The sequence below is a fragment of the Acromyrmex echinatior genome, chromosome 3 (assembly GCF_024713525.1).
Source record: "Acromyrmex echinatior isolate Ae372 chromosome 3, ASM2471352v2, whole genome shotgun sequence".
In the NCBI taxonomy this organism is placed as follows: domain Eukaryota; kingdom Metazoa; phylum Arthropoda; class Insecta; order Hymenoptera; family Formicidae; genus Acromyrmex; species Acromyrmex echinatior.
In genome coordinates this window covers 1,543,545-1,569,097 of record NC_141854.1, presented here as the reverse complement: position 1 = coordinate 1,569,097, position 25,553 = coordinate 1,543,545, and the positions used below count along the sequence as shown (strand labels likewise).

General features: G+C 35.3%; 1 protein-coding gene and 2 long non-coding RNA genes across 4 annotated transcripts in view; 2 read left to right on the top strand and 1 right to left on the bottom strand.

Moving 5' to 3' along the window:
• LOC147910106 (uncharacterized) overlaps window positions 1-2,465 on the bottom strand; it is a 30,918-nt gene extending 28,453 nt beyond the window's left edge. The window contains exon 1 of the long non-coding RNA XR_015544336.1: window positions 2,334-2,465. This is a non-coding gene — a long non-coding RNA (uncharacterized LOC147910106). The remainder of the gene's footprint in view (window positions 1-2,333) is intronic.
• Window positions 1-5,145, top strand: part of MESR6 (misexpression suppressor of ras 6) — a 697,505-nt gene extending 692,360 nt beyond the window's left edge. Inside the window, exons 7-8 of the mRNA XM_011054241.2 lie at window positions 2,362-2,580; window positions 4,796-5,145. Of these exons, the coding sequence (XP_011052543.1) occupies window positions 2,362-2,580; window positions 4,796-4,928 (352 nt within the window). The 3' untranslated portion in view covers window positions 4,929-5,145. The remainder of the gene's footprint in view (window positions 1-2,361; window positions 2,581-4,795) is intronic.
• Window positions 5,146-11,834: 6,689 nt separating this feature from the next.
• Window positions 11,835-24,583, top strand: LOC105144964 (uncharacterized). Of its 2 annotated transcripts, XR_846006.2 has the most exons (5): window positions 11,835-15,258; window positions 15,978-16,321; window positions 21,544-21,683; window positions 22,807-24,064; window positions 24,138-24,583. It is a non-coding gene; the product is annotated as an uncharacterized LOC105144964 (long non-coding RNA). The 2 variants fall into 2 exon arrangements; XR_015544507.1 differs by having other exon boundaries at window positions 15,978-21,683.
• Window positions 24,584-25,553: the final 970 nt, after the last annotated feature.

Here is a 25,553-nt window from a genome sequence, read left to right as displayed (position 1 = left end):
GTACTTGTTCTAACTATTGAAAATATCTTCAGATACTTTAGCGGTTGCAATCGTAAGATTGAATCATTTGCAGCGTTGTTCGTGAATGAAATTGCACGTACGAAGACGTGTACGAAACAGCGTTCTTGTTCTCCCGAGATCGATCGTTAACCGACATTGTTACCCAACTGTCAGGATAATCTGCGGTGGGAATCACTGTGATAGATACAAAGAAGCGGGCTCGCGTGTGTCCAGCCCAGAGGCGGCTAGGGCAGGTGCGACTTTCAGAGGAATAATTAATATTCAGCGAGGAAAAAGTGGGCGAGAAAGGTTCGACGATGGCCTCCTCTTATAAACAGTTGACGCGTTAGCGACTGAGGTGCGCACCGCTTGTTGGCCGCGAGCACCTGGTACCATCGTATAAAGAAGGGAAAAAGGAAAGGAAAGAATATCTTCTCACCAATTACGCCTATTACGAACGGACGTTTGGTTGCCGTGATCACCCAAACCCAAGACCGCTTACCTTAATTCGAAAATTATGCGCTCGCCCATGCATCAGCGGTGAAATGATACAGCGTGAAGGGCCTGCGTGCGTTTTCGTTATTAATATCAAGAATGTCTCCTCACCTTCCGGCCTGCGTGCATCGACTAATTTTCGTCGGTCGCGCGGCAGTTCGCGTTCTGTATAAGACACCCTCTCTCTCTCTTTCTCTCTCTTTCTCTCTTGATTCTCTCCTATTAAAATCTACATTGACACACGGGTCGTGGGAACAAATTGCCATCGAGTATTAATTGGTATTCTTTCTGAAATTTGGAATAAATTCTACCGTTAAAAGTTTTCATCGTATTTTATTTGCAAATTTAGAACTTTCACACGGAGAGAAATGTTTTTTTTTTTTATGAATAATCATAATTTGGTTGAAATAGAAAGATATGAATTAGAAAGTCTCTCTTTTTAATTGTTTAGTTGTTTTGTTTTAATTAAAATTTGGTTATTGTAACTAAATTTTGATTGGAACGACATAATTTTTAAATTAAAAAATGAGAAAATTTTTATAATTTATGTATCAATTAAATTATGGTTATTTATACAAAATATTTCTCTCGGTGCAATTATAAATATCACGAGGTAAAGTTCGAGGTAAAATAAATGAAGAATAAGATTTTATCATAATCCATTTTTTTTTAACTTAATTTGTGACGATAACTTTCTAATGTCTGATCCACGAAACACTAATAACAGTCTACGCGAGTATCATAGTATGCTTAAAAACGACCTTTTATTAAGAAACAGGTTTACGAAGCCCGCCATCGCGGTTCCCGCATCGTCATCCCCAATGATATCATTATCGATAATCTAAATAAAAAAACAGATGATCGGCCCCTGCTTGTCAACGGAGGTATCGTCCGATCGTGCCGCGCCAGGAATTGCAGCTGCAGAAAACGAGGAAAACTTATGATCAGATAAGAGTAAAAGCAGAGGGCGGCGGTATAAGGGAGTTAGAGGGAGGGAGATAAAGAGCGTTCGTAGAGGAACGGAGAAGTACAAATTACGAGCACCCGGAACCGTTCTTGTGGCCGTGTTAACTTTCGTCGCGTGCCTTCAGGAAATACCTCAACTTTTGCAGCCACGTGCTATCACTGGGGTATTATAAACTTTCTATCGTTCACCTTTGTCCTCCGCCTGCCTTCGTCCATCGTTACGCGCGTCCGCGATGAAGTTTACAAATTACCTATGTAATCGACTTTTCGTAAATGAAGCGCATTTTTATCATTGAAGAAATTTTTTTTAACAAAAGCTTTTGATAAATATTCATTCTACAACTAATATCTTAATATTCTTATTAATATCTGATTTATTTAGCTTCTTTCTAAATTTCTTGGAGTAAAATTGCACTCCAAAAGACCGAAAATTGAGCCAGTCTTGAAAAAGGAGTGGAAATGTTTTTACTTTTGAACAAGAGTGGGAGATTTTCATTCTTTAGGAGTGAGATTTCATTCTTTTGAAGTAAGATTTCATTTTTTGGAGCGAAAGTCACACTCTAAGGAATATATGAAGTCTCACTTCAAAAATGGAGTAAGATTTCATTCTTTTGAAATAAATCGTATTCTAAAAAAGTAAAATCTTACTCTGGAAAATAAAAATCTTGTCCAAGAGTGAAAAATTTTCATTCTTTTTTCAAGACTGGAAAAATTTTCACTCCTAAAGATAGAGAGTAAATAAAACAAATGCGAAAATATAGCAAAAATACTTATCTAATGACATTTATGTGTAAATTCGTAGCATTATTTAATTTTTATAAAAACACACAGATTAAATTTATTTGATTTTATCACGCAATACTTATACTTACTAATATAATCATGCTTTGCAATTTTCAGATACGAAGCTGTGGATCGGATTTTTCAAGAAGTAACAAGCGTCTACAGAGATTCCGAAGTCGATTGGATGTTAGTGTACAATGCAGGTTGCACTATAGATGATACAGTTTTACCCGAGCACGTGACAGAACCCAATGATCTCGATCGTTTGATCAATGGAACGTTCAGATTGTTTTTAACGGCTCTTCCTACGCCTCCAACAATCGTCACCATAGCTAGGTAGATCACTTCCACACTCAATACAATCTTTTTTCTTATTAGAATGAAATTTACAAAAAATTTAATTACAAATATCTTTAAATGTGAAATGAATTTAATGTAGAAATTCTTATATTTTTTTCATATACGCTCAAAAATTACTATGATAAGGTTGAATTAATATTCGAGATTATATTTTACATTAAAGAATGATAACGCTAAAGAATGATACCACATGCGCTTGTTAGTAATACAAGCCGAAAATAATTGCACGTGTGATAAATTAGTGGATGCAGTTGAACGTGCAAGAATCATTTTGTGGTAAGAAGGTTGTGTACCTCTTAAAGGTGGAGAATAATTAGCAATCACGGTAGGCAACGTCTTATGCATATACCGACAATTAAAAGTTCAGTGTAAATTGGCTTTAATTTATGGTTTCAAACCACTAGCTGAAATGAAAATATTGTCCCGCTTTTGTACGCGCGCGAAACCGAAGTCTGCAATGCCGCAGATGGCGTGGAAGAAGATGCTGGGAGGGGACACGAAATAGAGAGAAGAAGGGCGGCTTATAGGGACGACACGGCGGGGCTGTCCGAGGGGTGGATTCAGGATCGTGGGTATACCGTATAAGCCCCACCCTCCAGATAGGCAGGGATGGGTTTCACATAAGGGTGCACAAAATCAAACCATCAAACTTTCGTGTTTCATAGCTAGATGTCTCTACCTCCGATTTCCTGAAGTAAATGCCATATATTTCTTCCTCTCAGTTTTGTTTCGTCACTTTCCTAAATTATTAAAGTGACAATACTTCTGTTGAACCTTAAAAAAATTTTGTTATCCGTATTTCCCGGATAATAAAATAAAAACAGAGTAATAACGATGACAATTAATAATGCAAAAGAAAACATATATATTTTATAGAATATATTATCTTTTTATATCCGCACTATCTCTTTGAAATAATTTTTTTCTAATAATATTTAATACGAACGTGTTTTGAATTGATAGATATGCTTTTATCTGAATATATACCTACTGTTACACGGAGAAACTTTATTAAATCTTAATAATATTCTTTTAATAGTACTAATTAAACCTTTATTATTATTTATTATTTATTTACAATAAATAAATATTTACTCAATAATAAATAATTATAGTAAAACAAATTTATACTTCTTATACTAAATAAATATATGTTTACATTTAGTAGATATTTAGTTAGTACTGTTCAAACAAATATATATTTATTAAAATTTAGTACATTTTTTTAGTGTATATATAAAATAACTTTAAAGTAAGTGATTTGGCGCCATCTGGCAACAAAAGTGCGGAGATTCTGCTCAAACTTCCGGCAGAAGCTGAAAAAAATCGATTCCACCCCTTGCTCTTCTACCCTTCGCTGTTTCCAACTCCCATTTCAGCACATTAGTTTCCGGGGGAGACGCGGAAACATTGCCGGATATCGTCTCTGGACAGTTTGCAGTTTCTCTCGTAGTTTGCCAAACGGTGATTAAACAATCAGCGACAAAAATTGACAGAGGGTGAGATAGCAAATAGAAGAAACATTGAATCAACGAAAAAGTGAAAATAGCGAAAGTAGAAGAATAGAGAAAAGTGAAAGCGAGAATAAATAGAGAATACGAATACTTTTAATGATCTACTTTTATGTTTAAACTTACTTTTATGCTTTCCTTTTCTTTTCCTCTTTTTTCATTTTACCCCTCTTTTTTCCCCCTTCACAGAAATCAAATATTAGCAATAATTTAATATTAACCAATTTATTATTGAAAGTTAGTAATTAATTACTTATTTGGAACATTAAAAGTACTGAACAATAGTGTTTCTAATACTTAAAATAAATTATTAGTTACTTTCTTTCAATATTAAATAGGTCAGTATTAGAATTCTGTAAGAACTTGTTAATTAATTGCTGAGTACTTCGCTCTTTGATAGATATAAATCTTGCTTTTCTATAATACTAATTTCTTCAATAAATCTTCACTAAAGAGTTATTTCATATTAAGAAAAAATAAAATTTGAAAAATACATAAAGAAAAATTACCCCAAGATGATTTTGCCTAATGATATATTATAATATATTATCACACATAAAGTTAATTAAAGTTAATTATTTTATTAAAATTTAAGAATATAGGTAGAAAGAATTAAAAACAAATAGCTATGTTTTTTTCATAAATAGCTATGTTTATTATTAAATAATTTTTTATTGCAGATCTAGTGAGGACGATTACACTCCTCTCGAAAATGTTGACCAAATTCAAGTTGACGTTCTCGACCAACTTCGTGAACGACTGGGATCGGAAATAGATATCAAACTGATTTATCAAGACGAAGAACAACAATAATTCTAAAAAAGGGATGTAACCTTTTATTCTTTCCTTTTATCCTTTAATCCCTTTTCCCGGTTTGTCAAATAAAATAATAAGTATAATTACAAAATATTATATAATATGTATTTTATAATTTCATTTGTCGCATGCATAACCGTGTGACAGAATAATATACTGATCACATTGATTTGTAATTACAATTATTTGTGAAATAAAAACACAAGCAAATATATTTTCTTCTATTAATTATATAAAAATATATATACAAGTCCAGAGAGTATTTCCGTATTTATTTATTTTTTTCATAGAATTGTTCAATGAATTGGCGTATAGTAGATAAATACAGCGTAAAACAGGGATAGCTGACAGAAATCTTTATTAGATTAAGATTAAATCAATACTGTGATTAACCATTTTAAATAATATATACAGTATATTATAAATATTTAAATATCATTCAAATTTCTTTCACATGTACAATCATCCTTTATAGATTATAATAGTGCAGACAGTGTTATTTGAAACACCACGAATCTCTCACAGATTCGTAAGCATTCTCGTAGATCGTAAAGCAAACATGACCAAGAAGGGACGTGGCGAGTTTTTGATCACGCTATGGCGATTTACATGTTTAAGATCGGCACCACTGGTCCACTGGTGGGATACGCACACAATGCCAATATGAAGGTTGCTGCTTTTTTTTTGGCAGCGAAAGTAGCCCCCTACCCTCTTTGCTGATCTTCGTTCCACGAGTCTCAGATTTGCATACCTTGGGTCCGTTTCCCACACGTCTCAACAGCTTCGATCTCATCTCAGTCTCTACTCTCTCACTTGGCATCTCTCGCTCTTCCTCGCCCTTCCTTCCTTCCTCTCTCTTTCTCCCTCCTTCTGCGCAACCCTTTCAGCTGCCGGTGAAGACAAAAACGCGGGAGTGCCCAAAAAAAAAAAAAAAACGAACGTCTTCCTTCTCCCACGATCATGGCGTTTCCTGAGGCTGTTCTCAAGACGTGTCTATTGTGGACATGGCACACAACGAGCTACGGAGTAGTCGCGGATATATTTTTTTTGCATATACCAGTTTGAAACGATTGAAGGAAGCGGAAGACGCGAGCACCCGTACAGTCCGTTTAGTCTAGGCCTTTATTAAACGTGTTTTAATATCGTTGACACTAATGAGTAGTATTAGTATATATTTTTATATATTAATTATTTGATCTCTACAAATTTAAAAACAGTACTTCTTTATAATAAAAATAATACAATCTTATAAAATATTTTAAAGTAGAAAAAGTATTGTATTGTAAATATATATTTGTAAAATTAGGAAGATAAAATATTTTCCAAACTATTCATTAATTCTGTTTATTTATTAACTCTTATAAAGTTTAATTTATTTCCTGAGAGGGAAAAAACAAATTAAAAAATATAAAATTTTCCGAGAGCATTGAACACTTTGTGCTTAGATGTCGATTTGGACGAACAGCGGAATTGAATATGGAGAAGGCAAGGTACATGCGGAAGTGCGGTCGCGCGGTTAAGGGGCGAATATTAAAGAACAACCACAGGGAAAGAGGAAAGAGAGTTTACGAGTCGCCAGCCTCCCAAGTAATGATTGTCGTTAACCGCCGCGTCGTACGGGCCGCTCGCTCAGCCTGCAGTCGAGACTTTTGTATGCTAATGACAGGGTGGTCCGATTTCGTCCTACGACCGAGTAAAAAATCTTGGGGGTCAACAGACCCATCGTTAGCCCAACTTTTAAGTCTCCCTCGAGCGTCATTGACCTCGAATTAAAAAACGGGTGCGACCTTCCGTCCTGCCGACTCCGTCCCGCCCGGAAATTTTACAACAAGACTCGTTTCGTAATGTAACACACTTCCACTTATTTACTTTCGCCTCTTAAGGCTTCATCTTGCGGATACGCGACCTTAGATAGATTTTATGAGTTGAGAAAACAAGACGTGATGAAGATTAAGACTTTTCCAAATTTCTCATTTTTTTAAATATATAATTTTAAAAATATTTCTTCTTTTTCCACTCTTTTTCTCGAAAAATATAAATTATATTAGGCTTTTGTGATTATTTCCTTAATTAAGACAATACACTTCTTTTATAGATAGGTAAATTTATTTCTTCTCGAAAACATAATTCCTTTGGATACACATAGATTAATATAGGTACTCTTCCAGTTCCCCCCTCCCCCCCTTTTCATTTAAGTTTTTATAACGGACATACAATGTGAATCTTTAAACACAAAAAATCATATACATTATTTAATGCAGATTAAAGAAATCAATTAACAAAATTTTCAAGACACTAGTATGACTAGATAGAATTAATTAGAAATTCTTATCGATATTTTTGTCATCCGAGTAAACGAATGTAAATATTGTTCTAGAGCACGTAGACTTTATAATTCACAATTTTCTCTTCTCTCTCACGGTCGTTCGCATTTCATTCATCCAGGTGACACCGTGTCAGTGGGTTCTAAGGGAATTATTCAAAACCAGAGCCCTGACTGGCAAAAGTGCAGCCGCCCTGGAACTGTAATCCCATACCCGTATCTAATCTGCATAAAAGAGAAGAAAAAACGTCGCGCAGGAAAAAAACAAAAGCGCGCAAGAATTCGCCCGATAGGCTTTGCGAAATAAATTAACACAGAACAAAACTGCTGTACTGACACTAAAAAATCTATTGTAAGATAATAAACAAAACTGTTAGAATTTTTTTGAATTATTAAAAAAATTTTCAATTAATCAAAACTTCTTTTCCATTTTTTAATACTTTTTTATACTTTTGGCATTATGTTTAATTATTATAAATAATTACACATCTTTAACCACCTTCCATTGGTTTCTTCCTCTTGTTATCTATCTTATAGTATTTTCATTAAAATTTGATGTGTTTTATCAATTTCACAATGATATTCAAGTATCCAGCTTAAAACTTGAGAATTACGTAGCGTAAAAAATCAAGCGACCTATTTAACTACTTGTACTAACTACTTGTATAATTAGCAGCGGCCGGTGATATCAATTAAAAAATCTTGATGATATTCGGTATTTGCCACGAAGTCGAAATAGTGGCGCGATCCAGCAGGAGTCCCCTTCCTTAGGAGGAACGTACTTACCGATTATGCGCGTGACGAAAGAGATCTTCAGGCGAATATGCTAATGCATGCGACGGCATAATGCGAGGCCGATACGCCAAGCCGAGGCAAAGCCAATTATGATGGCGCGGGGACCCATCATGCCTGATACTCCGTTTTACACGTGGGTCGTCCTCGAAAAATCTCTTTCTTTCCATCCCTGTCTCTCCATCCCGACACGGTCTCGACAAACGTAAAACGGCGAACGAGACGAGAGAAGGTAGTACGAGAAGAGAGGGCCGCATAGACAACGCCATAGGCGGAGGCCTGCACCGTTGTCCATTGTTCGAAAGTGCTATTTGTATTTATTTGGGCCCTTTGTTCGAGCCTTGAGAGATTCATGAGGCAGAAGGTGGGGCGAGAGCGGCCAAAGAGAAAGAGAGACGAGAGAATTTATTCGGAGAACGAGGCAAAGGGTGAGAGAGGTCCACTAGTTGTTACGGGACTACTCTACGTTTCGGTTGAAAAAAAGCACGCGGTGGAAAGCTTTGACCCGTATCATCAGTGCATTTAGACTTTTAGACTATTTAGACGACGATAGTAGAATTAACTGGTAACCGCGAGTAGCTATTTAATTTTTTTATCATCTTAACACGCAGCGCGTTAGTCAATAACTTTAAAGCAGCATCTTCAGAAATATTAGGTATGTGATTTGATCACGGTGGTTTTTTTATTGTTTCACTGACGAATACAGCATGTCTTACGATTGTTACCGTCTTCATCTGCGCACATTTTGAAAAAGTTGGCAAATTGATCAAAGAGCTTTATGCATGCATGAAAGAAACGCTTTGCGACAAAAGCAGGTGATAATTTTGAGACATTGTGAAATAAAAACAACACGATATAAAGTTCTGAAAGTGCAAGTAGACCAAGTCACAAAATATTTGTCTTTCTGAAGAACTAAGGTAAAGTTATTATCGCAATGCGTTGCAAAAATCGCAAGATATGATAAAAGTAAAATTGCAGCAATTAATCATGTGTGTATGTACACACCAAAGTACAGACGAAAGTTCATGTTAAAAACAATACTTTTAATTTACTTTTGGAACCGATAATACAACAACTTTTAAGCGGTTTTATTGAACTTGGATTTGATTTGCATATTTAATACTTTTAAATACTTTTACTGTAAAATCGTTAAAATTAGTTATGTTAATGATGTCGTATTTTACAATTTTTTTATAACTCGCGATATTTTTTTCTTCGTTTGAATAAATTTTCGAGAAAATTTTCAGCTTTGCACGTAGTTGAAGGTGGGCCGACCGGATTCGAACATCCAATTGCGAAAATGCGTTCGACTCGTCGGTGGGGAAACTTCGCGTGCTTGTTGGTGCAGGGTGCGATGAGATGGCCCAGTGTATGTGTGTGTGTGTGTGTGTGTGAATGCATCTCGTGCAGCGGATGCAACTGCGAGTGGTCAGTAGCTCGCAAACCGAGTGACCGCTCTCTCTCGCCGTGTTCCGACGTGAAAGTGGCGCGCGAGGGGGGAAAAAAAACAGAGCCAGTTTTCGCCGCATAGTGAACTTTTTTAATTGCATTTCGCGCTCGAAATGCTCCTCGAGTAAAAATTCATCAGAGACAGATGGACCTATTCGGACATACAGATGTTGTGAAAATAGCAAATTTACGTGAGTTGTAAACGAGGCGTGTCACGACAGACATATGGCAAAACAAGTAACATAACATTGGTGAGATTAACTTGAAAGAAAGTTGATACTGTCGCAATGTGAACGTCGTGCGTTAAGTTGATGAAAATGTGAAATATTTAGATCTTTATATTTGTTAATACTAGAAATTGAGTGAAAAAAAGGACTGAAATTTTTATGTTCAATATATTTGAAAATATACGTACGTTACACGTAACTATTGTGTATTTATATTTATATAATAAAAGACCATTTTTAACCTCGATACAATTTATACAATTATTATAAGCTTACACACTATTTTCCTGCATTATTTTCAATTTTAATTGATTTTGCGATAAGAAATAAGATGGTTAAATCATTGTTTATCTTGTACTGTCAAATTTTCTAAAAAAATAATTCTTTACGCACAGCAGAATGCAGACGTAAATTAATTTTTGGAGCGGAAAATACTGGTGATGTGCACAGGACAACATGAGACGCCGTGACAGTTTCCTCGTGGATAGATTAAGAAAGGAACAGAAGTTATGCCATAAGTTTTAATAACACATAAATAAAGACGACGTTATAATAGAGTTCCCTCGCGGCGAGTTTCTTAGGCGAGAGATTCGATATGACGAATATATAACTTGGTTCGTTATAAATATTTAATCGTAAACACATGGAATTTTCCAACAGCGATAGTACATGAGGCAGAAAATAATCAATTTTTCGGATATGTGTGTGCTTGTTGGGATAGGTTTTCAAGAAATTAAGCAATTTTTTAATTGGCTTCTCATTTCATATATTTAAATAAACAATAGACAAAGTATCAATTGAAGTGTCGATTAAGAAAATATTACGAAATATTACGAAAAAAATGTAAATTAATAATTAAAAGTGATAAAACTTTGTTAGCTATTAAAAATAATTAAAGGTTATTAAGAAATACATTTCGACACAGAATGAATTTCATTGATGAATCTCTTGGCAATCTTTTGGTAACCACATATATATGTGATCTAAAAAATAAAGAGAGAAAGAAAGAAAGAGAAGAGGAGGAGAGAGAGAATACGAATAAAGCATACATTTTCATTTTTTCATCAATGTTTTTTTTCCCAAAGTAAATTTGATATTTGAGAGAGAGAACAACAGAGAGAACAATTCTTATAACATACAGATTTGAAATGGAGCACAATCGGGCTCGCTTTATCGTGGTCTGTCGTTGATGTACGCGACGGCTGATCTCGTGTAGCTTATTTTCTTGCTATCCGACGACTTCAAGTCGGCTCCCAAAAACGCAGGCCGCAGAATTTTGTCGCGTGTCGAAGCACGAGAAAAATAAGTCATGAAAACTGCCTTCGCGCATTTCTTTTTCTTTTTTTTTTATTCTTCATTCCAACCGTCACGTCTCTCATGGTATTCAATCACGCCTGGCAAAACTGCCAGAATTTATTCTCGATAAGAGGAGCCACGGGGGTGGAAAGAAAGAGAAGAAACGGAAAGAGGGAGTAAAAGAGAGAGAAAGAGAGTGGCTCGTGTCTCTAATACACGCGGGGGCGCATGTAATTCCAAGGCCGCGCCATATTTTAACATCGTTCCGAGTTACATTATGTTTCAGCAAAATGGTCGGCGCACACGTGGCAGCGCGTCGACGACGGAGAGGGTGGTTTATCTCAAACACACAATCCCACCCTCTCCCTCTCTCTCTCTTTCTCTCTCTCTCTTTCGTTTTAGCTCTTTACTCCCCATATACCAACGACAGGATCAGAGGCGAGGGGATGTGAGAGAAAGAGAGAGAGAGAGAGAGAGCGCAACGACGATAGAAAGACGAGAGGGGCGAATGGAGGAGGCATTGAGGGGGAGAGGGTGGAGAGAAGGTCGACGACGACCCTCGGCAACCAACCCCCACCGTGAGCCACCCCTTTCTCCTTTAGCTTTCGCGTCGTCTATAGAGGGATGGAGGATGGCAAGCCGGCAACGGTACGCGAACTAACGACGTTCTTTCGCTTCTCGAGAGGAGGAGGGTGCGCGGAAAGAGCGGTGGGGGTGGACGAGTGGAAAAAATGGAAAGAGAGGAAGGCAGAAGCAGCCGGTCGCGCGCCGCTCGCGAGAGAGGAGACACCGACGAAGGGACTGCGGCAGGTAATGATGTACCGCGGTAAATTTCCTGCGGAAAATTACACACAAACTTGGCCCGCGGATTTGTCGCTAAAAGGTAATCGTTTACCTTTTTCCTTAGCACGGTTCGCAAAAGTTAGACCAACGCGGTGACGTCTTACCGCATCACTAATCGCGTTAAAAGAAAATTACGATGTTTTATATATCACGTTATTCCGGCCACTTCACTTTTAAACAATTGATACACTATAATCAACTTATCGTACATCACTTTCACTTCGCAAGTCTTCGCAAAGTCTTTTTACATTTATATATAAATACTTATGCTAATTATACGATATCGCGAAAATGTAAGAGATTTCGAAGAGTATTATATTATTACAAAAGTACACATAAAATAATACTTAAAGGTTAAAATATAGCAAAGCCTTTTCAAGTACTCTTACATAAATACTTAATGCTAAATGCTTTATTGAAAATGTATATTATTTTGAAACAAGTGCCACACATAAAATAGAGTAGATTAAAGTGCACAACCAGATTAATTTTCTTTACATATCTCTTGAGCGGATTGACAAAATGAAAAATCAGTAGATGCTTCGTTTAAATCTCTCCGATTAAATCTTTCCTAACAGCGGGAGTAATTGATGAAACGAAAAGTTTCTTAAGTAGTAGATGAAACAAATCATGGGGTAGAAGCAGGCGATTTCTTCCTGCAGTCGACAATACACGACCTACAACCGTGAAGGAGACAGTCGATAATTTCTTCCAGAGGAACCACTCTCCGTGCTCTCTTTACGAAAAGGCCATGCCGAATGAGGCGAACTTTGCATTGTTACGAAATCGAGTGTCGCGCATTTGGTGGACTACCGACAATTTCAAAGTTTTAATTTGAGTTTGCCGATTAATTGAGAACATTATACTTCCGTCCGACAAACTTCCGTTCGACCACGCGAATGTCATCCCCTTTTTTCATCTCCTTCTTCCTACGTCGTTGTACTTGTTAAATCAAATTGTAAGATCAAATCTTGTTCGTTTAATTATTGTGGTTATTCTACTTTAATTATTAGTGATTATTTTCTTAGCTACATAAGAACCGGACTATTTTATTGACTATTAATTTTGCAAACTATCATAATTTTTTTATGAAATATATTATAATAAAGTTACATTTATAATGAAAATATAAAATAAATGTAATAAACGTAGAAATATTGATACTATGCTGGAATAATATAAACTAGCAATAATAAATTAGAAATTCAAATTGTGAGAATAAGAGAAAAGGCTCTTCTTTTGTTCTTTAGTGAATAATTTCTATGTTCTTTCATGTCAGTGACTAATGACTTAATTTCATTTTATCACGTAACGTACAAGTACCTTATTTTTCATAATGTGACATAGATGTAGTAATAAACTGACATAATTACCTAGATAACAAAAATCGAAATAAAAAGATAATTACCATATAGCTTGTTTTTTTTTTAAGTGACCGCAATTTTGACTCCTATTGAATGAGGAGCAAGGAAGTTTTTCTGTAAAAATTACTTAATAATTATCGTAATTGTTTTATGAGTTTTTAAACGGATTAAAAAACGATTTCACAATTTACAATCTGCATTTGTAAATTATTATCTTTGACTTATACTAGATTAGTTGTACACGGATGTATACAAATTTATCGTTTATTTTAGTTCTTAGAGAGGAAAAGAAAGAGGGAGAGAGAGAGAGAGAGAGAGAGAAAGGGAGAGGAAGTCTTTGATATTAACAAATGTATTTATTAATATTATTTAATACATAACTATATATAATATTTAAAATGCCTAATATATCTTCGTGTTCAAAATTACAATACAATAATTACATTTAAATTAATGTTTCTTATACTGTCTATTTCAAGCGAATTATCGCCAGCACAAAATTAAGTATTCTTTACTTTAAGTATTCAAACTTTAATCAGTCTTCGTCTATTTAAAAAAATCTAATTAATTATAGCTTAATTTCTTGGTATTAACTGATCGATTGCAGTAACCGCAAATCCACGCTTATTCGATTATTAGTGATTTCAAACGAATCGAAGCGATATTTGTAGCTTCACCTATGGCTATTAGTAGAATTTCCCGTTTCCCGCGGAAAAGAAGGCACATCCGCGCCGTCCGTGAGTGAATCGATACGGGAGGTGGATGTGCGGGGTCCAACCAGGCCGATGGTGCACGGAGGATAGGAAGTGAAGAGGGGGAGGGGGCACTTTTTGAGGGAGATGTTTCGTCCGTTGCCAGTAGGTTTTCCCCCACCCGAGATACTTCCGCAGGATAATCTCCATCCCTCTAGCCCATCTCTCTCTTTCCCTCTCCCTCTCTCCTTTCCTCCCTCCCTCTCTCTCTCTCTCTCTCTCTCTCCCTCTCTCCCTCTCTCCCTCTCTCTATCTTTATCCTTTTCCTTCTCTCGCATCGACCCCTCTCTCTTCGCGAAACTCGCTCGTGTTCACCCTGATCCACCCCGCTCCCACCGCCATCCCTCGCGTACGCTCGGCCGCGTACAACCCCCGCACTACCCTACCTCTCGTGACGTTAACGCCGGAAAAATGGGCTGGAGGGGCTGCAAAGACGTGGCGTGGGCAGTGACGCGTGTGCACGCAGGAAAACTCTTCTTATTTATATGCTCCACGCTGCCACGGAATCGATATCGCGCGTGAATTCTCCCGACGTGCGCGATGTAGGATGAGAAAGAGGTGGAGGAGAAGGCGGTGAAGGAGGAACGAGAGAAGAATTCCTTTTTTTTTCCCGTTTTCCGGGCGAAGTTGACGGCGCACGTTTCGCGACTTTTGTTGCACAAATATAATACAGAAAATTTTTACCTTTAAATTAGTTCGATCATTTCAACCTGAACAATTTGCGTATATTTTGAGTTCCATCAGATAAAAGTTGGGGTTTTTTGTAAAATCAAATGTTTTCGTAAAATTTATAGGAATTTATACGTATGACATAAAAAAAAATTCTTATTGCTGTAAATTTAAATATTTTACGTCAGTAACGTAGACATTATATTTTTTTATATATTTTACTACATTCTGTGATGTTTTATATTCAGATTGGAATAAGATATACATCACATCAATTTTATTCTTAAAAATATGGAGAAGTGATACGCGCGTTTGCATTCTGATTTGTCCACATACGTTGTGTTTTATAAGCTTGCGTAAATTACATTTTCGAATAAATCCGCATGTTACAAGAGCATGGCATAAATTGTGAAATCGTGTCGTCGAGGCAGAGGCAACGTAAGCAATAAAACGCGTTTATTTATGCGCTTCATGCCGAAACGGCGAATCGATATTTTGTGTGAATTCTCGCGGAAAAAGGACGGCACCCTCATGCAATGGCTTCCGTTGTATCAATTTTCCGCGTGGCTCAGCTTCGTCTTCATTCGTGCGGTTTTGCGTTGTATAAATCAAGTAAGTAAACTCTCATACCGCATAAATTATATATTACATGTACTTTTTCATTCAACATCAAAACACATTATATTAATAAATAAATATATGTGTGCCATTGTATATTTCTTACATTTACTTTTTATAATTCTTCCATTTTGTGCTAAAAAATTTTATTTATCCATTAAATGCAAAGAAGAACAATAATATTCACTTCTAGAACATCGCATCATTGACAATAATAATCTCTTCTTTCATTCGAAAATACGATAATTTAATGTAGCAGTCGAGAGAGAATAAAATATAAAAAAATCTTTAAAAGAACCATTACATTTATGTGTAAATGATAATTATTTCTTGGTTATTAAAATTAAAAGTTAAAATGATAAGTGAGATAAATTGTTCGAGCGAATTTTCCCTGCGTAATTCAATTCATATTTTAATACTATTGTATCACTGATTGTCAGTAAAATATTCTTAACAATAAGTATTTACAATGCAATAATATTCTAATAATAGTCTTTTTTTTTATTAATATTATTTTTACTATGCTGCTCTAGATGATTGCAGGTGTCCCGTATCCTTTTATGACGTGACACACATCTTATTGAAATAAATAATTTCTTTTATCATTTAACACGCTAATTTCTACATACACGGCCGTTTTTTATATTCAATATCAAGCTCTGCATCATTCACATGCAAAAAATTAATCTTCCGAATGAAACATTCATCTCTAGAGAGAACATTCAGCAAACATAATTCTGCAAACAAAGAAAGCACCGCCTGAGAACATTTGCTGCGTTCATTCCCTCTCGCGACGGCGCGTCTCGCGCGACAGAATCTCTTCCATTATCTCGCGCGCCTCTCTCCTGCATCAATGCATGACGTCATAAGTGACGAGAGGAAAGAACAGCGGAGGAGCGCGGCACGAATGCGGTGGATGAAAAGTCAAGAGGGAGAAACGCATGGCACTAGGAAGAGACGGATCGGAGGGGTGGCGAGAAGAACGGGATGACGCGAGAAGAGGTGTGCGGTGAAGGAGGGGTGACTTCACAACGGGAAGGCGGATGAAACGTAGTTGGTTCGTATCAGCATAATGTAGATACCAAACTCCTTGCTTCTTCCGAGAGTTTCGAGGTTTCGGAAGAAGGGGGCGGTTAGCCTCCTGGAATACGGGAATCTGCGGGCGGGCGGAAGGAGAAACGGATGAAATTGAAATGGAACTACCCGTAGGAACAGACGGCCCCGCGGGTTTCCGAACCCGACGAAAGATTAAAACGCGAAGGAAAGTTTTACCCTACTGCCTCTCTCCTCTGTGCTACCGAACTATGCCCGAAATGGGAGGGGGTACCGATTTCAGAGTATCTGAAAGGTTTCCTCCACGCCCGCGCGAGGTTGGGATGATACGTTTTTAGGTAGAAACTACGTATAATGTGTAAAAGATACATATAGCCGCTCTTGGATGAAAAGCTCTCGAAGAACTATTGTCTTATCGATTGATTACTGTTATTCGATATGTATTCGATAATACAATACTATTTGATTGATATTTTATCTCGATGATTGATTATCTTAGCAATTATTTTCAACAAATTGAAGACTAACAAAAAATAACGAAATGTAGAAAATTTTTAAGCCATTTAGGATGGTTTGAAAAAGTGCGTTATGCAAATTGTAATTAAATGTAATTATGTACATCTCTCTGCTATGTGTGTTGCAAAGTTAAAATAAAGTAAATAAATGTAAATAAATGTAAAAGTAGCAATGTTTCAGAATTATGTTTTCCTTAAAAAGCTTCCTTGTTAATTGAATATCAGAGAAAATTTACCTTCTGGAATCAAATGGCTTTCCAAGAGAAATTCTACGAAAGAGTATATATTCTTTTAATTTATCTGTCCTTGTCTCTCGTTCCAGTCTCGTCCTTTCCAACGTTGTCCGAGAAAGGCGAGCGCGTGGCGGTGTGAAATGAAATTAATTATGAGAACGTCTCAACAGGTGGGTGTAGGCGTCTTTAATCTCCCCCTCCACCCCGCTGTTCGTCTTCTCTCTCTCTCTCTCTCTCTCTTCTTTTTCTCTTTCTCTCTCTTTCTTCGGTAAGAAGAGATTTCATGCCGGAAAATGAGGTCCAGATACTTTGGCCCATATTCAGAAATGCATTTAAAAAATGTTAAAATTCTGATTAAAGTACACTATCGTCTTTAACAATCATGGGTCAACAGTAATTACAGTTTCGAAACTTCTTCTTGTCTTGTCGATGTCTTAACAATTTGTCAGTAATACAACAAGCAATTGTATTATTAAATATCACATATTAATAATAATAAATATGTATATAATATTTAATTTTAAAAATATAAAAAATATGTTTTAAAAATGTTGGTAAAATTGAGCCACTCGACTAAAAAAATATTTCTGGATACAGCTTGCACTCACACAAATTCGAAGACATACGTTACTTAATTCATTATCCAGCGCTTGATATTTAATGGACTCGAGAATTATGTATTCGCTTATTGAAAATAAGAATTGCAGACTTGAAAAAATCGTGATAGTGACAAGATAACCCGAGTAAAAAATAATCTAAACGTTATTTCCTAATTGCCAAATGTTATCGTTGCGCCTTCCCCGCGCGTGTTCCCCGTTCCCGATGATGCTAGTTCTTGAAAACTTCCCCGTGGAAAAACAGTCTTTGTGTATGCACGCGGGGCGTCAAAGTTTTTACTTCGGCGAATGCATGTATGCAGATTTATGCGGTCTTTCTCGCGCGCGCAGACGAAAGGGGCAACTGAAGAAAGTGCCGTGCCCAGGGCTTTCCCACGTTCGGCACCGACGTGGAAGGTCTACCTTACCCGCGTCAAGGTGAGGCAGGTGCTTAACGATGCGGATGGTGAAGAGGTGACACATATCGATAGCCATTAATATTCGCATAAAGGGACGACGCGACACTGGCTGCGTCGACCGTGCGTATGGTAAGGGATATCGACGTTACGCATAATAACAGCAGCCCCTCCCCGCGAAAGTACTCAAGCTTTAGGCAAATTTATAGATCATTGATACTTTGTCAATGTCCAAGATCGGTAAACAAACCGGATCCCGCCGACATTTACACATTACGACTTAATGATTTTACAAATGGAGGACTCCAATAAAGGAACAATTTATTTAGTCACTAGACTATAATAAAATTAAATTTTCACACAAGTTGAAGTTGAACATTATTTTATCTGTAAAAATTTAAGATATACAATATAAATGCATTAATTTATATATTTAATTTAAGAATTCTAGTTCTAATTCGAGTTCTTTTATACTTTTTATGTTATTAAATTCCTAAATTCTTTGTAAAAGTTATGATTTTAATTAAAAGCAGAGAACGATATAAAGATTTATATAAAGATATGTTAATTAACATAATTTATATAACGTAATTTATATAAAATACCAAAAATAACACTACAATATATACATATATATTATAAACATAATTAAAATTTTACTTTTTACTTCAAAATTATAAAATTATAAATATTTTTGTATCTTTATGTTGCGTATTTCTAACTTTAACTTGTTTGTTAATACATTATAAATCATATTATACGTTATTACTTCAGATAAATTAATAAGCTATGTTAATTGTTAAAACCATATTTAAAGAAAAATATATTTAAACATTATACCTTGAATAATGTAAATATAATCGACGTATAATCAATATAAAGTTACGAGTGAAATAATTCACAAAGTGAATATTATTACGTTCGTTAAAAAAACGTCATTAACTTCCGTTTAGAACTCAATTTCATCAAAAAGTAAGATGCTTAGTTGAACTTTATTAGAGGGTGTCGTATTCTCTGCATGAAAAATATGGAAAGGAGAAAAATTCTTTGCTCGGTCTGGTTCCTTGTATTTCCTGGCGCTCACCGTCTCTTTCCTCCCGCTCCCGCCATTTCCACGTCCTTCCTCTCCCTCTTTTTTTCCTTTCCCTCCCCCTCTCTTTCTCTTGCATCCACCCACGATCAATAGTGTGTATTCTTGACGCGCACACATTGTATCCAAAAGAGGATACGGACACGCGTACGCGTGTATGAATATGCGCATAACATTGGCGATTGAAAATATTTCAATCGCTAATTTTGTTGATAGACGATAATCTCATAGGAATTTTAAAATAATCTTAGCACGAATAATTGTAAAAAACAAAAGATCGCTTGCATTTGCGATACATTTGGTGAGCAAGTTCTTGCTGAAAATTGAAGCAATCTTGTTAAAATTTTATTGAATACTGCTATTTTTCACTATCTATTTTGCTCTATCTCGCAATTGTTTGTTCATTAGATACAATGTCAAATATGTAACTGTTTATATCTTTTCTATGATATAATAAAAAAAAATGCACGTTAGAAGATTCTGTGTTTTAACGTATATACATATTTTATAAGTAATTAATTTTATATAAATAATTATAATTTATATATAATTTATAAAAAAGCAAGTTTTATAAAAACGTATTCTTCGCTGTATCGACCAAAGAAGTTAAAGGCTCTTGCGTAATGCGATGTGTTCGTGTTACAGAAACAATGGAGAAAAACAGATATACTTGTATGCACGTAACACAGATGAAATTAGGAAGTAAAGTTCCATCCTTGCTCTCATTTTTATAGCATCGCGCGATAGTGTGGAAGAATTAAATATAAAATGTACGTAAAGAGAAGGAGAGAAAATCGAGAAGGGGGGAAAATCAACACGAATAGAAAAGCGAAGACAAGGAGCTATAGCGGGAACTCTTATCCAACTGACACCACCGAATCGAAAGCTTTTTTCAGCTTTCCAGCTTTTATATACGCTTGCTCTTTACTGACGAAAGCGCGAGATGGAAATCACAGGGAGCGATCATTTTATTTTTGCATCGCGCACACGCACGATTAGGCGCATTTACATGATTCTATGTATTTATACGACTAAACTCACAACTAAACTCATTATTCGATTTTTTTCTACATTGCACATTGCAATTTTTATCGCTTCTTTTACTTTACTGTATTATTCTCTGCCTGCGTATGTAATATTATTTGTATATCTAATATTTAACGATGTATCAATCAAGACACGGAGATAATTCTTTGAAGAAAATACCCGTGATAGCGGATTAAAAGTATTGTTACAGACATATATCATTATTTGCTACCCTATTTAAATAATAGTAATAATATCATTGACAATAACAATTCTGTCGTACTTTTAATTAATTATTTATATCTTTAATTATATATATATTTCTTTTCTCGTTAATCGCTCCAGTCTTCTCACGTCATACCGATAATTCTAACCGGCGCCACGCATTCGTGCTACAGCGATAACGACCGTCTCTCCACCTTGATTCGCTTCAGCTCACTTCCTCGCGTGCTCTTTTCTCATCCTGCGAACAGGTTTTTGCGGCGTTCCTTTCGCGCCCTCGGATGCCGGTGATGAATGAATCTTGGCGAATCTCCAGGCTGGCGGGTGGAAAAAAGATATCCCAGCCCATGCAGGAATTACTCGAAGACGATGACGTTGTGGGGGTGAGGGGTTGGGCCGAAAGAAGAAACGACAACACGAGTGGTCGGGGGCGAATGGAGGCCGAATGGAGCGGGAGAGAAGTCTGCCGACGACGTCGGCATTTCGTATGATTGATCGAAGCCACTGTAGCTCAGGCAGATGATCGTTAATGATATCTATCGGCTGAGAACCCGATCCATTATTAACGCTGTCATCAATAACATCTTTTCCGCGAGACTCTCATTTACCTTCGTGTGTCTTGAAACGTGATATGGGAAATGTGGGGAGAACCATCAGACGGGGAAAGTCCCATGCAGTTTTACTTACGTCAAACTGTTTTAGAACATTACGCTTTCATGGAATCGAGAAAATCATATATATTGTTTCTCTCTTTATCCTTACTCCGCATATTAGATTATTAATGAAAGATTAATTTTAAAAGAAAGACATTTTATGTCTTGCGAAAAATTACATCGTATTCCTAACATTTTATTGCAAAATTTTATCACGTTTTGTATTAAATACGCTTTGTTTATATAAAAGGAAATTTTGTTTTCCTTATAGTAATTATAATAGTATTCTAAGTAATGAAAAGTATTATAAAGTTTTACATGAAAATTTATTTTATCGTTAGGTATACAATTAATCATTGCAACGTTGTGACATGGTCTTCAATTTTATCCTGTCAGTTATATCCTTAAGATCTTCTTTATGCCTATGTCTCGATCTGAAGGATCTGAACTGATAGAAGGTACTCCCTGTCGACAGATTCGAAGGGAAACATATGCCGAGAATCCAAAAGAGAGGTAGACGTCGCGACGCCTTGGATCGATCGGAGTGTGCGCTCAACTCCAGACCAACATGGACCGGATTTACGGGGCTGAATTGAGTGGAAAAACGAGAACACGGTAAAAAAAAAAGAAAAAAATACGAGTTTCGCCCTATAAACTTGTTTACGCGAACATGCCGGTGTCCAGCTATGCGCGTAAATTCAACAGAGTCATATTAGCTTTGGAAAAATCAGACTCTTTTACATGCTCTACCAAAATGACATTTTTCGTCCGTAACGTTATGAAAGGAATGAATAATTTCTATCTAAATTTTACTATTTATTCTAATCTAATGACTATTCTTTTTTCTAAACATATTGAATAATATATTAGGTCAAGCAAATTTATTAAAAAAGAAAAATCTATTGATATTTGAAAATAACATTAAAATATACCTATGCATTCGCCATTTGCATAATTAAGAGTTTGAAAATTACCACAATTTGTGACTCGTTGATTATGATGTGATTATTAGTTTTAAAATATACTGAATTTATAAATTAATTTTTTCGGATGATTTAAATGAACTTTATGATTCGGATGATTTTAAATGAACTTTATTATTACAATTGGCGAGAAAAATTTTATAATAGAATAATAAATATTATCAAAGAAATGTAATTATAAGCATTTTACATACTTAGACTTTTTCTATTCTTTTTCCGTTCTCTTGATTTTCCCAAAATTTTGTCAAATACATTTTGTGATTATTGTAATTCTAACAAGAACTATAATCGAGAAGTAAGTACGCTATTTCTAAATCACAAAATTTTGAAAATCAAGAAATAAAAAAAATATAAAGATGAATATTTATACATACAATATTATCATAACAATATATAATAAAAATGTTTAAACATAATAATGGATCTCTAATCATTCGTCTTTAATAAATTAATAGAAAAAAATACATAACAGATATATATAAAATTTTTTAAAAACCAACTACAATACAGACATATTTATATACTATAAATATAGTTTCTTGCATAAAAGTCTATTTTTTGTTTTTGATCCTACGAAGAATTCTCGATGCAGTGGCGTCGAAAGGACGAGAACCCTAACCGAGTAATGGGGTGTCGTCGGCAGTCGCGCATTTATAATTTCTGTCCCCAATCCACCCTTCAGCAGCCATTCTTTGTCCTGCATTCTTTCTCTCTCGCAGACTACTAACACGAAACAATTGCTTTTCGTACTGCAGAAAGGAACAAAGCTGTCTGGAGTGGCGTAGGCAGGTTGGCTGAAAAGCGCAAGATGAGCTACCGCGATGTCTCAAGAATCCAATGGCGTTACTCCGACGGACAAAAAGCAGGATGTTCTTTTTTGAAAAAAACCATACTATTATGAGATCTCTAATATTCAAATTCATAAATGGTTATTGAATTATAAATTATCTATTTACGAATACGTACACGTACTTAATATTACAAAAAACAATTGTCTTAATTATCTTCACTATAATACAAAACTTGCACATTCCTTACTTACGTAATTTAATTCAATTGACAAGAGTTAATTATAAATAAAATTAATTAGTTTAAATAATTTTCAACATTTCAATCTAAGAATTTTAAAAAGCTTAACTGGTTCATACATGTCATTATAGTATTTACTGCAATATTAGACGTCTAAATTATTTAATCAAGCTTAAACGTTTCTAGGAATCAATCACTTACAGCAGCTAAGTATTATTTTATCTAATAATTTTATCTAATTATATTTGCATAATATAGATATATTTTATTAAAAAGAATAGAATCATCTTACAATTAGTTCTGTCTTATATAAATAAGCGCAAAAGGAAAAAGTGTCTGACTGACATGATCAGATTCTTCTCGTTCGTTCATTTACAATCAGAAATTTTTCTCAGCGCAAATCGAACCTTTATCATATATTTATAACGTCATTCATTTTACTTACATGTATTTAATGGTATATAAATTGATAAAAGATATGTGAGAAACATGTATTAAGGATATAAGGAAGTCAAAATTTTTATTTATTTGGAATATCCATTTAGTTTGATTCGAGGGGAGACCTTGGACTCGCGTGAACGACGTCTTCAAGAGAGAAGTTCCCGCGGCGAGAACCGGAGAGGAGAACAAAGCGGCGCAAATAACGCGGCGTCCGGTCGTCACGGCGAGAAGCCGTTGGCCCGCGAAACTCGTTTCGACTTAATTTATGCATTATCGCGGCCCAAACGTGCACCCCACCCCGATCTTTGAGGCCCCCTTTGTGCAGTTATTAATGCGCCCGGGCCACTTCATTTTCACCCTATGGCGTGCCAGTGCACGGCGCAGTGTTAGGACTGTTAGGACGACTGCACATCGTACGTCGTCGTCCTACCTGCCGTCCTTCCGGACCCGGACCGATTCGTTCCTGCGTATGCAAATCCTATCGCGTCGATACGAAGCGACGGGAGAAAGCCGGGAGAGTCGGCCGCGCGGGGCGGAAACCGAGTGAGGAGAGATTCTTTCAATATACATCTGCCGCCACGAACAATCGCCGGAAAAATAATAACTGTTTTTACAGCAGAGAGAATACATTGCCAAGCATCAGAACCGGCTCCTCGTTGCAAGGTCGATCGGCAAGTTTCGAGTAGGTAGGAGCCTCTGCGAGCACTCTTGACGAGGCCGAAAGTTCGTTAACTCTTTAAGATATTCTACGCTAAGATGGATTGGCTTACCTCAGTCAACGCTGGAAATCTTATAATTGTCTCTTTAAACAAATTATGTGTTAATAATTTAATTAAATTACAAAAATTATATTATGATAAAATTATTCTGTTCTGTAAATTATATATAAGTATATGGAAATAACTTTTTTATGTTAATATATATTTGAAACAAAGGTTAATTTACAAACTATATAAATTATAGATAATAATAAATGTAAAGAAATAGACATACTCTTTAATATACATACATGTGATGTACATTTACATTTTTTAATGACTTTACATAAAATGATAAAGGAAATTTGTGTAACTGCAATCATATTTACGCGTCCCGTAATTAGATAGGGAGAGTAAAAGTCCATTTGTCTTTAACGTTTCTCACGGAAAATATACGAAAGCAATCAGCCGAACATAACACTAAATTCTAATTTATTCCAGTAATTTGACCGGCGCCGCCACATATTGGCATGGAAATTCATTTTATCGCGTTTATAAATCTCTTTTAGAAGCTTAACGCGACGTAATCGAGAACGTGAGATATTTTCTAATGTGAACATTAAACTCTCTTACGTAAGCTTTGAGAATCACTGAGTATGGCAAATTAGATATCTGTTTTACCTCTTTATAGTCGATAATAGAGAGAACTGCAAATAGGTAAAGGTGCTGCAGGATATGCTATCACGACTGAATGAAATGCGTACCCTCTGTCGAGAATTGTTCGAAACTTGTTTATCATTTATAGTCGGTAATGTTTATACGTGATATATATATATATAGGGTGTAATACAAATACTGAATACTGTTTTATTTGTTATTCTTTTCTCAAATAATATATCCTGTTAAAATAATTATAATTTTAGAAAAATTTAAATAATAATTAAAAGTTAAAATGTTAAATTATTTCATAAAATAGAAATTAGATATTTAAAAAAATGAGAAAAAAAATAATTTCTATAATTTCTCATAAATTAAATATTTAATTCTTACAGAAATATAATTAAATAATAAATTCAAAATTATTTATAACTAATTTTTTCATCATATTAAAGTAAGTTTAATCAATTATCGCGTACTTTCTTCCGCGCTGACTCCAAAACATTCTTTGATAATTTTTTATTTTTATAAAATAATAAATAGTTTTAATAGTATACCAACTAATTTTATATAATAACTTTTTGTTTTAAAAGTTACAGTTTAATTTGATTCAATCTAAATCTAATTTGGAAAAATTATAAAATGTTTGTAAAATCGATATCTCATATTAGGTAATA